The sequence below is a fragment of the Lynx rufus genome, unplaced genomic scaffold (genome assembly GCF_022079265.1).
Source record: "Lynx rufus isolate CCGP_SWC_20201006 ecotype Redwood Valley unplaced genomic scaffold, mLynRuf1.p SCAF_2, whole genome shotgun sequence".
NCBI classification, from domain to species: Eukaryota; Metazoa; Chordata; class Mammalia; order Carnivora; family Felidae; genus Lynx; species Lynx rufus.
This window is the reverse complement of record NW_025814834.1, coordinates 167,100,379-167,112,719: the sequence shown is the minus strand read 5'-3', so window position 1 is coordinate 167,112,719 and position 12,341 is coordinate 167,100,379. Positions and strand designations below refer to the sequence as shown.

General features: G+C 37.7%; 1 protein-coding gene across 1 annotated transcript in view; it reads right to left on the bottom strand.

Moving 5' to 3' along the window:
* Nucleotides 1–8,319: 8,319 nt before the first annotated feature.
* The window catches only part of CUNH1orf141 (chromosome unknown C1orf141 homolog), a 42,614-nt gene continuing 38,592 nt past the window's right edge, over nucleotides 8,320–12,341 (bottom strand). The window contains exons 5-6 of the mRNA XM_047084935.1: nucleotides 11,122–11,308; nucleotides 8,320–9,396 (exon numbers count right to left, since the gene is read on the bottom strand). Coding sequence (XP_046940891.1) covers nucleotides 8,824–9,396; nucleotides 11,122–11,308 — 760 coding nt within the window. The 3' untranslated portion in view covers nucleotides 8,320–8,823. The remainder of the gene's footprint in view (nucleotides 9,397–11,121; nucleotides 11,309–12,341) is intronic.

Below are 12,341 nucleotides of genomic sequence, written 5' to 3'. Positions count from 1 at the left end.
TAGTATCACATGCTTCTCTCTCTGTCTGCTTTCCTCTATCCCCTCACCCCTTCCTTTCAGCCTGTAGACCTAGGGTGGTTACTAGCTCTGGAGCTCTGCATTATCCCTTGTAGTTTCCTTACACTGAGCTGATACCTTGGTAAGCAGCACCTTATTAAGTTCTCCTCAAATTATCCAGTTTGTGGATAATTTTGACCATGAGATTCCTGTCAAGTCCCTGGGTGATACACAATTAGCAAGACCTGAAAATGTCATGGGCTATTTTGAGAGGAATGGCTTTATTGTCTGCTAGAGGTGTTCAAGCCAATGCTAGTCAGTGAACACCAAAGCCATGAAGGAGTTCTCTGCTCTGGAGGAAGGCATAATTATGTGACTCTGGTTTTCTAAATAGGGAGACTGCACAGTCTCTCTCTCACGCATACAAAACCTATAGTGTGTGTGTGTGTGTGTGTGTGTGTGTGTGTGTGTGTGTGTGGTGTTTGTAGGAGTCATGGGGATAGGGACAGAAAAGAGAAAGTAAAACAGGAGAAGTTTATTGCCTTACTAACAAATATGTAGTCAAGGGAGATTTGTTGGTGATACCTGGAAGGAACATCGTGGTTAGTAACAGAATAGTGGAGTTAAGGGAGAGATTTTGTACTGTCAAAATTAGCAGAATTTTAGGTCTGCTCTTTTAAGATGTGAGTACCTGGCTATGGACTCCTGGTAAGAGTATATATATCTTGTGTTATCAGGTAGAGATTTAAATTGGGCAAGCTAAGTCTCTGTTACTCTATGTAACAGAAGGGAAAGTTTCCAAATGTGGTGCTTACAGTATGGCCAAGATGGGACAATGCCATCTCAGATTTAAAGCACAATATATATTCTCCAAGAAGGCATTTCTTGTTGGTAGATAGCCCAATGCTACATTTCCAGTCACCATGCTGGAACAAGCAGGAGCCTCAGTTCAGTCCAGACTGGTATTTCAGAAGCTGTGGTTGACATGGAAATACATGAGCCCCAGGGTATTATACTCTGAGTTCCAGGAAATTGTGGCCAGGAAGAAAGGGGATATTGATGGCTTGAAAACAGTTTCAATTGCCCTGCCAGTTCTCTCCTTGCCACTCCATCTACATCCACACTCAAAGTTATGTGATGGAATCAATATCCTTGACAACAGAACTTTCAGGAAAGTACACCAGAAAATATATGTTGGAATTGGAGGGGACTAAAAAATAACTCCCATCTTCCTCACTGGAGTTTGAATTTGAAAGCAACAGAGAGATAAATGCAGCAGGTAGATTGATAGCAGTCATAACACAATTTGAGCTATTTGGAGAAAATTGCTTAGGTTTGAGTGCTAAGTGGACTTGTTTAGGACTGTTTTCTCCCTCCCTGCTTCCAAGTGTGGGATTGCCTACCCAATGGAACATTTTAGTCTGCAGAACAGACACACTGCATTTATTGCTGTGTCCTCTGAATTGGGGCAAAGAGGGAAGAAAAGAATTCCTTAGTGCTTATCATCTTTTAATAGATTAGTCTTACCCAGTCAAGAAACATGGGCTAATTGCTGCCGCCCCTAATGAGGCATGTCGCTTCTCAACAGGGAAAAGTGAGTAATGGATGGGGCAGAAGACCATAGGTATTACCATAGAGAAGTTCCTACCTCCACAGGGAAACATGAGGAGCAGGGAAATAAGTATTCTTCTCTAACTTTACCTTACCTGTTGAACTTAGTCATTCAGTTTATGGTCAGTCAGATCTGTGGAGAGGAGATTTGCAGTTATCATGGAAATTCTACTTCTTACCTTTATGAGATGGCATCTTTTTGAATTCTCCTAGGAATGCTGGTCAACTATGTGAATTTTGCATCCAGAAGACTCTAAAATATACATCAGTCATTATATACATATGTTTTTTAAATGTTTATTTATTTTTGACAGAGAGAGAGAGACAGAGCATGAGCGGGGGAGGGGCAGAGAGAGAGGGAGACACAGAATCTGAAACAGGCTCCAGGCTCTGGGCTGTCAGCACAGAGCCCGACACGGGGCTCGAACTCACAGACCGCGAGATCATGACCTGAGCCGAAGTTGGACACTCAACCGACTGAGTCACCCAGGTGTCCCCCATCAATCATTATATTAATTAACTCCAAGCCCATGATGTATCAAAATAAAAATTTCATTTCCTGTTTTATTTCCATTCTCACATCATGGCCAGGCCATTGCCCAGCATGATTCATCAGAGGTTCTGTTATGAGATTAACATACTCCATTAATAAAATGCTAACAACACAGAGATGCCCAATTCTGAATTTAAACCCCCTCCCACTATAAAATTTCTTGTCATAAATTCAAAGATTAAAGTCCAAAATAACAGTGTGTCAGAAGGTAGAAGAGGGTCAGTCCTGTGTACTCTGCAGACTTAGATGTCACTTTAATACCAGATGTCTCTGTGGCTGAGCTGGTTAAACATCTGACTCTGGATCTCAGCTTGGGTCTTGATCTCAGGGACTTGAGTTCAAGCCTCATGTTGGGCTCTGCACTGGGCATGAAGCCTACTTAAAAACAAAAACAACCCCCCCCCCCCCACCAAAACTGGTAAAATGAATTTGGGGAGCCTGGGTGGCTCAGTCAGTTAGGCAACTGACTCTCGATTTTGGCTTAGGTCATGATCTCATGGTTCATGCGATTGAGCCCCATGACAGGCTCTGTTTTGTAAGTGCCAGAGACTTCTGGGGATTTTCTCTCTCTCTCTCTCTCTCTCTCTCTCTCTCTCTCTGCCCCTCCCCTTCTTGCTCTTTCTCTCTCAAAATAAACTTTAAAAACATTTTTTTAAAAAGTCACTTTAGGGGCGCCTGGGTGGCGCAGTCGGTTAAGCGTCCGACTTCAGCCAGGTCACGATCTCGCGGTCCGTGAGTTCGAGCCCCGCGTCGGGCTCTGGGCTGATGGCTCAGAGCCTGGAGCCTGTTTCCGATTCTGTGTCTCCCTCTCTCTCTGCCCCTCCCCCATTCGTGCTCTGTCTCTCTCTGTCCCAAAAATAAATAAACGTTGAAAAAAAAAATTAAAAAAAAAAGTCACTTTAATACCAAAAAACAAAGCAAACCACTCCATACCATTTATATAGAGTTTTGTTCAGGATAATTTATTGACAGGGGCAATCAGGTTAGTGAACAGATGATCCAAGTGGTACTACACAGCTATTCTCCACTCCATATTCGCTTCCTGCTCTCCACATCTTAACCCCTAGCTTTTATGGAGCAAGGAACATGGTGGTGAGGTCATAGGGTAGTTATCTAAAGTGGTGCCCTCTGTGTGCCAGAGGGGAGAACAAGATGGAGGGCCAAAGATGAAGTCAATATTGTCAGATTCCTACATTGCGTTAGTCTGTTCTTGTTGTGGAAATAACCCCATTATTTTAGTGACTTACAACATCAAAATATTATTTCTTGATCATGTTACATGAAAGTCATGGGTGGGCCGATGCTCTTCTGGGCTTTGCTCAGCTGGTCTGAGCTCTAAATTTTTTCTTATATGGGCATCCAGGCTCAAAGAATGGCCACTATCTGAGGCATGCTGTTGTGATGGTGGAAGACAGGAGCAAAGTTAAATCATGCTAGTCATCTGTACTCACATTTTATTTGTTACAGTAAGTAACATGACCAAGCCCAAGTCAATGGAGTGGGGAAATACACTCCAATTATGCAGAAGCATAGCAAAGTCATGGAGGAAGTGAGTAACTGTGAACAAATCGAAAGTGTTGTAAATAATAGTGTTCAAAACTTTTGCCTTTATGAAGTCTCCAACCTCAACTTCTAATCCATCCTTCTTACCTTCTCTTCTGCCACATCTTTCTGATTTCTGCATTCTTCTGCTTTTAAGGGATCATGTGATTACATTGGGCCCACTGATAATTCAAAATATTCTCCATATTTTAAGGTCAGCTGGTTAGTAACCTTAAATCCTTATGTAAAGTCCTTTCACAGCATCATCTAAACTAGTGTTTGATTGAATAATGAGAGGTCTGAATCTTGGGAAGACAACTTTGGAATTCTGCCTACCACACTGGCTTCAATAATAAAGGAAAATGACTTGCGAATTCAATCTGGTTTTGGTGAATGTCACTGTTTTCTGGGAAACTGGTCTATTCCAAATATCCATTCCTTGGGGTCAGTTTTGATCAAGTCCTTTTTGATAGAGGAGATCATCCACTTTTTCCTGGATTTTTCAAATCTGTTGGCTTGCATGTAATATTATGATTCTTTTCCTCTTTTCTATATCTATGGTTGTTTCTTTTATCATTCATATTCCTTTTTTCTCCTTTCCCTTAAGTCCTTTAATACCAAAAAACAAAGTGAGGCACTCCATTCCATTTACACAGAGTTTTATTCAGGGTAATTTATACAGGGGAAATCAGGCTAGTGAATAGACGTTCCAGGTGGTACTACACACCTATTCTCCGCTCCATATTCTCCACCCATTCTCTGCATCTTAATCCCCAGCTTTCATGTATATTTTAAAAACAAACACACAAAACAACTATTGCTTTTATTTATCCTTTTATACTACATTTTTATTTCTACTTAAATATTTGTAGTGTTTCTCTGTGTTAATTTCCTATTCATAATTTCTTATGTATTATTTTATGCTTTTTCTATTTTCCTGAGATGAGAACCTTGGGATCCTTTTTACTAAATCCTTTCCAGGAAGAAAGAGAACTAGGAGCGGGTGGAAGAGGGAGAAAAATGAAAACTTTACATTTTCTTTTGAACTAGTTTTTGTTGTTATGTCACGGGCTTTGGAATGAAATGGTTTCCTTTTCATTTTCTACCTTATAATTTGAGTTTTGGCTTCTTCATCCCTTATTTTCAAATAGTAAATAAATTTAGAATTTTCCTTATGTTTATTCTTAATTTTATTGGATTTTTTAAATCCCTATATTTATTTTTAACAACATTGGGTATTTCTTGGGGTGCCTGGGTGGCTCAGTTGGTTAAGCGTCTGACTTCAGCTCAGGTCATGATCTTGAGGTTCCTGAGTTTAAGCCCCATGTCGGGCTCTGTGCTGACAGCTCGGAGCCCAGAGCCTATTTCAGATTCTGTGTCTTTTTCTCTCTCTCATTGCCCCTCCCCCACTCATGCTCACTCTCTCTCTCTCTCTCTCTCTCTCTCTCTCTCGCTCCTTCTCAAAAATAAATAAACATTTAAAAAGTTTTAAAAAATATTGGGTATTTCTGCATAGTCCACAATACAATCAATTTTCTAAGAACAAAACCCAAAATTTATTTTCTCTGTTGCAGAGAAACTGAGGTCCATATCCATTACATCAACTTTATTAATTAGATTGTATAATTACTCTGCATCCATATTTTTGGGGTTTTGTTTTGTTTTATTTTACTTGTTTAACTCTGAAACAGATGAACTGAGGTCTTCCACTATAATTTTATTTTTATTACATTCTCCTGGGAATTCCAGTAGTTTTTACTTTATATAACTAGCCACTTTCTTCTTTGGCATATACAAAGTACACCAAAGATGCTGTTTTAATATATTGTATTTTCATTATTACATAACATATAAGGTCCTTAGTTATTGTTTCTAACCTTAAATTTTAGTTTATCTGATATTAATAATTCCATTCCAACTTCTTTTTGTTTCATTGGCTTGGTATCTCTTTCCTCACTACTTTATTTTCAAGATTTCTTTATTGCTTTAACTATATTTCTTATAAACAGTATATACTTAAGTGTTATTTTTTTAACTCAGCCTGAGAGTCCCTGTCTTTTAATGGGAAATTTCAACCTATTCAAATATAGTATCAGGACAGAGACTTGATTTCAATATTTTTATGATTTATTGTATATTGGTTCTTTTTAAATTTTTCCTTGTTTTTTCATAGTAATCCCATTCCCCTTTTTATTTGGAAATCTTATACATTCTATTCAATTAATCATTAACTCTTCTATTAAGATTATGCTTGAAAGTAATAACAAATCCAACCCATATCTTAAGGAAAATAGTATAGTGAGTGTGCAAGTGTGTGTGTGTGTGTGTGTGTGTGTGCATATAGTGTGCTATACTTGAATCTCCTTAAGTGTTTGTATTATTTTTCTTATCAAATTGTTCCTTGTCTCCTCTAACAGCTCTATGTGTTCTGTTTATTTAATCGCTGGTTACTGAAAGAGTTGGACTTAGCAGGGTTAGCAAACAGGAAGCAACTTTATTTTTTCTAATGATTTTTCTCATTGCTAATCCTACAAAATTATTGTGTTTACCTATTCCTCCTCATCCCTGAAATGAGATTTCTGTCAATTTTCATAATTTTGCCCTTTTTCTGTTACAGTCCTGCGTGGCTGGCCACTGTCTGCTGCTGGGCCCCTTTAGATGAGTTACTACTTTTCTTAGTTGGCTCAGGGAAGTGCAGGTCTGTTTATTGCCATGTCTAGTAACTACAGTACTGTTGAGTGGTGGAAGGTAAAGTCTAACCCATTATGGAATGGTGCTTTAGAAGCAAGCAGACCACAATCCCCCGGTGAAGCATCTGAGGGAAAATTCACTGATCTCTGACTTCCCAGTGTTCTCACAGGCTTGGTGTTTCCTTCCTGGCCTCTTGGGACCAGTGAGACCAGAAACACTTTTATTAGACCAAAGGCAATCTTTCCCTCTGGTAATCCACAGATCCCAACAGCCAGCTGGTCTCAGGACACAGCACAACCTCCGTCATTGCCTTGTGACTCAGAATCTGGTCTCCAGGGCCATAGTCAGATCTCAGCATCAGAATAGAAACCATGTCTAACCTTGCACCCCGCTGCTTGACGATCTCAGCAGCTGTCTGGCTTAGAAGATGACAGATGGAAGCTGAGAGTAGAAGAGAAAGGTACTGAGCTTAGGTCACTACCTTCCCAGAATCCACTGCTCCCAGCTGTCCAGTTGTTTTAATGGAGAATTCTCAGCCAAATGGAATTGTTAAGTTGATTTAGTTCTTCCTAAAAGATAAAGCTCACAAGTTCCAGCAGAAACTTCCAAAAACAACTAAAATAAAAATCTTCAGTTCTAATCTGCATCTACTTTGGGCTCAAGTTCAAACACTGTAGTTAGGTCCAGCATTTAATTTAGAAAAGATTGGAGTGAGAGACTTTTGGGAACATCTTTTGAGATGTTATATTAAGAGCAGGGGAAAGGGTGAAGATAGAAAGGGAATTTTTAATGAATGCTTACTATGCTCAAGGCACACCACATTAATTTTTTAACACTGAAAATAATAATACTATAATAAGGTACTGTCCCCCATCTCAAGGCAAGGATACAGTAACTCAAGGCTCAGACAGTTTACATTGTTTGCTCAAGTTTAGTCATATCTGCCCACATTTCATTACCTTATAGTGACTATCACAAAAAACGACCATCATTACTTGTGCTATTACTAGGTATGTGTTCTATTTCTTATTGTTTTTATTGTTAGTGATTTAAAAGTTTGTGTTTTATCTTCTGAGCCAGCAGGGTAGTTAGGGATACTGTTTTGCTTTGCAGTGAGCCTGGGAGGAGGGAAAACGAGGATGGGGCGGGAGTGGGGAGTGAAGAGAATGGATGACAGCAAGCCAAGAGAACAAGAGGATCAATCCTTATTTGTTGGAAAAGAGACACATGACTTCAAAACTTTGACCTGCTGCTGTTGCTACTCCTCTAGTAACCAGAAGAAAGGTAAAGAGCCAGGATGCATGTATGCATCTCCTCTACCTCCTATATACCTGAGCCCATCACCCTATCTTAAAGCTCTTGCCTTAGATAAAAGCCCATCACCTTATCCATCACTCTTGCTCTTCCCTCATTTACAGAGTTTCCATTTGTACTTCCCCATCCCCTCCCCCACCTCCATTTTCTCTCCTTGCCATTCTGTTTTAGAGCCAAAACCTGACTCTACTTGGGAAGAGGTGCCCAAGAGGAACATTGATGGAGCACAGTAAATAAAACCTCCAGTCTGAAGTGGAAACAGGAACCTTGAACATATTTACGTCCTTGCCTTTAAAAGTTTCCAGAGACCCCCAAAGCCTTCCTCTAAAGGAAATGTTTCTAATTAAACTTACTTCTCCTCATGTACTAACAGTTCAGATTTAAAAAAAAAAGTTTAAACAAATGGATTAAAAATGAAATTTTGAAATACAACTTCTTGAAAACAGTAGGACATGGTTTCAAAAAATTTTTAGCTTATTGTGAATAAGTTATTCTTTTAAATTATTTAACAATTCCAAAAAAAGTCAAAAGTATACTTGAAAAGGTATTGTATAGCAATGAGTTCAATGTCTACTAACAAAAAGCTATTTTAAATTTGACAAAGTCTTTTTAATTGCATGAATTGCTAATGTAATCCTATTTTCCAATGATTATCCAAAATGTTGATATATGATTAATTCCACATGCATCAAGTTAATAGTGCATTTGTCTTATTTGATATTCAATTATTGAGCAAGGTTATTGGTGCTGTTTGGCTTCCAACAGCAAATTTCCAGAGACAGTGAATGCCATTCTTGGTCCCAAATCACACTTTACTGTAGAAATGCTGATGATTGAGGAATCTAATTGAGTTCATAAAAATTCATGTATTAGTCCCTCTTGTGGATAATTATTTCCTAATTTTGTCCTTTTGTTTACTAAAAATGTTGGCTTTTCTTGAACAGATGACTGTTGATTTATAATTGCAATTTCTATGTTTTGCTTTTTTATACCATCCACAAGAATATTATATAGGTAACAATTTCTTCTATGATCTTGGAGCTTCATTATTTTCTTTTTGTTACATAAATATTGCTGTAAAACAATATTTTTTGAGGGGCCTAATTTTCACTTGACTAGTTTAACAAATCATCCAAGGGTGTTACATTATTTAATTTATGGACTTTGAGTATATTTTTTAAAGGCTTTAAACAATATTTGACAGGTAAGGTACTGAATTTGCTAATTGGTTTTACTGTAGAAAACATTCTTTCAAAGTTGCCATGTCTAGCACTCATTTTTTGAGTAACAGTTTTATCAAGGAAGCCCATAAAATTTTTTGTTAGGCTGGAAAAAGTCTGTGAGAAATTATAGAATTTACTCCAGGATACGTCTTCAAATGTCTTCTTACTAGTTTTCTTCCTTAGCTTACTCTCTACAACTCTATGGCCCACATCAACAGATATTGCTTGTATATTTCTTTTCCATGCTGTAGCCATTATCCTTTTAGGTTTGGAAGGAATAATAAATTGATCCCTAATTAAAGATTTGAGGGTTTCACAATTTCTTTCTAAGACAAAATCTGCTCTTATATGTGGGTAAATGTTTTCATCTTCCATTCGATGGGGAGGAAGCCGATTTTTTGTCAAAAGTAACATTTGCACATATCCAGTTTCATGGAAAATTATGGGATTTGTGTCATTTTGTTCCTGTGGATTAAAGAAAAGAGTACTTAGTCATCAGTCTAGTGAGACAAGAAGGCTACATATGTTTTTAAACGTGAAAATGAAATGGTAAAGTATACTAAAAATGACTACAGAGACATTTTTAATATGAACAATAATGGTAGTGAAACACACAAAAACGATGTGCTTATATGTGGTACGCTTCCTTCTCTTAATATTCTGTCAAGATGTTAGGGGTAAAATCTAAACTTTTGGCCTATGAAAATCCTTTCTGAAATAAAGTGAGATATGACAAAATAAATACATTCCTTAAATGTCTGAGATGTTGTCATTGGAAAAATAGGATCGTTGGTGGGATGGGACATTGCTCTGGCATTTCTTAGGTTTCCATGTCCAGAAATAAAAGGCATACCAAAAAATGAATTGAGTCAAAGGTGATAAGCCAAATTTAAGCCAAAATTAAAGTCTGCATACCGTTATAAATAATTCCAAGCATCTAAAAGTATCTTTATAATATTATATTTATTCTGATACTCCAACCCTTACCACAATACTTAGCATATAAAAAGCACTCAATATATATTTGTGTAATAATATAGCCAAAGTAATAGATTGACTTAAAAATAGACTATGTTTGTTACAGTAATAGCAAAATTTGTATGAATGAGCTACTTATTAAACTCTTTCCCATATTTCCATTATAGGGCAAAAAGATTAACTCCAAAGAAACAGGTCAAATATACATATTATCAGTTTTTACTTTGCAAACTTTAAGTCAGTGATTGCTACCTTTCTTTTATAAAGACTACTCAAGACATAAGAAACCAAGATCATCTAATTGTACATCAGTATACTTAGTGAAAAGGTATATTATTGCTTATAATTACTAAAAAGATAATGAAAGATCTGGTTTTGCAATCCATTGGGATGTCAGTGATACCTGTTTAGCCACAGTAGTGAGGATTTGTTCTATTTTTGTCCTGTCCAATGCCTCTGGGAATTCTCCACCTTACAAATCCCTGTACTCTTACATAGAGGCAGAAACTAACTTTATTAGCCTTCCTTGAGGTTAGGGCACAGGCATGTGACCCAGGCTCTGCCAATCAGATACACCTCAGATAAGTCTTCAGTTCAGAGAAAGCAAGCACTAAAGGTGGGCTATTTGAAAATGACTCTAGTGAGAATGTAGCACATGTATCTGCTTTGAAAGGCAGCAATAGCAAGGGTCTTAGAAATAGCATCTCCTGCCCAGCATCAGAGTCATAAACTGTGTAACAAAAGCATGGGTCTGGGTGGAGCAGTCTAGGGTTACAAATGGGTGACTCCTGACTGGATAGCTCTCAGGCCAGATTGTCTCTCCAGCCTTCCTACAGTCTCTGTGAGCTACCAAATAGCCTTAATGTATGTATTTTCTCATTCAGTTAGCTAAAATAGATTGTTAGAAAAGTGAAAAGCAATGCAGTTATTTAAAAAATACAAAATCTGTTTTATATTTCTTTTATAATCAAGAAAGTTTGACAAAGCCTTTTTCATAAAGAAAAACACAAAATTTTCAGTTGATGCAAAGGCATCCCCAGTTTTGGGTTGGCAGTTCTAAAAAGAGCACTAAGAATCTAAGGGTGGTTGTCACTTTGTAATGCAAAACCGAGAAGTAAAAATAATTTATCAAAGATTCTAGTCACTAGAATATAAGATTCCTGCAAGTAGAACTTATGCACATATTTCTTGAACAATAGTAGGTATTATTACCATGTGAGAAGTTACTGTCTTTGCTGGACTAATGTTGATTATCTTGGCATTTGGCTTTTTTAATTCATCCTCAAAGCACAAGGGGAGCAAGCTTTTCTTTCTTGTTGAACAATATTCACTTAATTGGTCATTTATGATGGTTTTGTTTTCTTTTGTGCTAAAATCATCCATCTGTGGGGGAGATTTTCTTCTGAAAATGAGCACAAGTTCAGCATAAATAATGATTGATTTTAGGGTTGATTCTAGTTTGTCAGTTCTTGCTTGTCTCCCTGATCCCCGAAAGTCACTGACAACATCTTCCCCAAACTCTCAGCCACACACTTTCAATCTGGCAAGAGTATTCCTTCCTGCCTTTTTGGGGGAAATAGCAAAAGTGGGGGGAGAGTATATATATATATATATATATATATATATATATATATATATACCCCACTCAAAATGCCTCTTTGGCTTTTGAGTGGGGAAGATGTATCTTACGTAGATTGAGAAGAATACCAAAGATAAAGAGGTATTTGCCACATCCTTTGTTGAGATTCTGGGAAACAAGTGTTTTGCAAGGCAGCTTCCTGACAACATAGGGTGGCCCCAACTTTGCTAACAGAATGCAATGGCATGGTATGGTTATAGTCAGAAAGAGGATATAGTTTTCATTCCATATTTCCTATGGTTCACATGTGACATAGGACATTGAGTTTGGCTTACCAAAGTGGTTGCTGTGTCAGGGGTGAGGTAACCCACATCAAAGGCCTGGCACAAGTGAGGCATGGACAGTCTAAGGACAGATGAAAGTCATGATGGAGGCTCAGAGGGTTCTACCATAGTAATGAGAGTTGAGAGTGGAGCCTATTCAAGTTCAGAGAGAATAGACCATATATTCATGAACCACAGATGTCAGCAGCCACAGAACACCTAGAAATGAGACCAGCAGTACAAGGACATTGACCAAAATACTTGCTCAAGTACCTTTTCCTCAATGTCACAAAGTCCAGTGAGCATCTCATTCACATACTCAGATAACCATCTTAAGAAAGAAAGAGAAGGACTGGGATAAACTTAAAGAGGCTATACATTATTGCTCCAAAGTTTAAAACATGCTGGATTAATATGATTTTACTCAGAGTCTGAGGATCTGGGAAAGATCAGAACTTTATACAAAACTACAAAGCTATTTTTCTTAAATCCATATTGTAGTAAAATTAATCTTGTCTATACAACAAAAA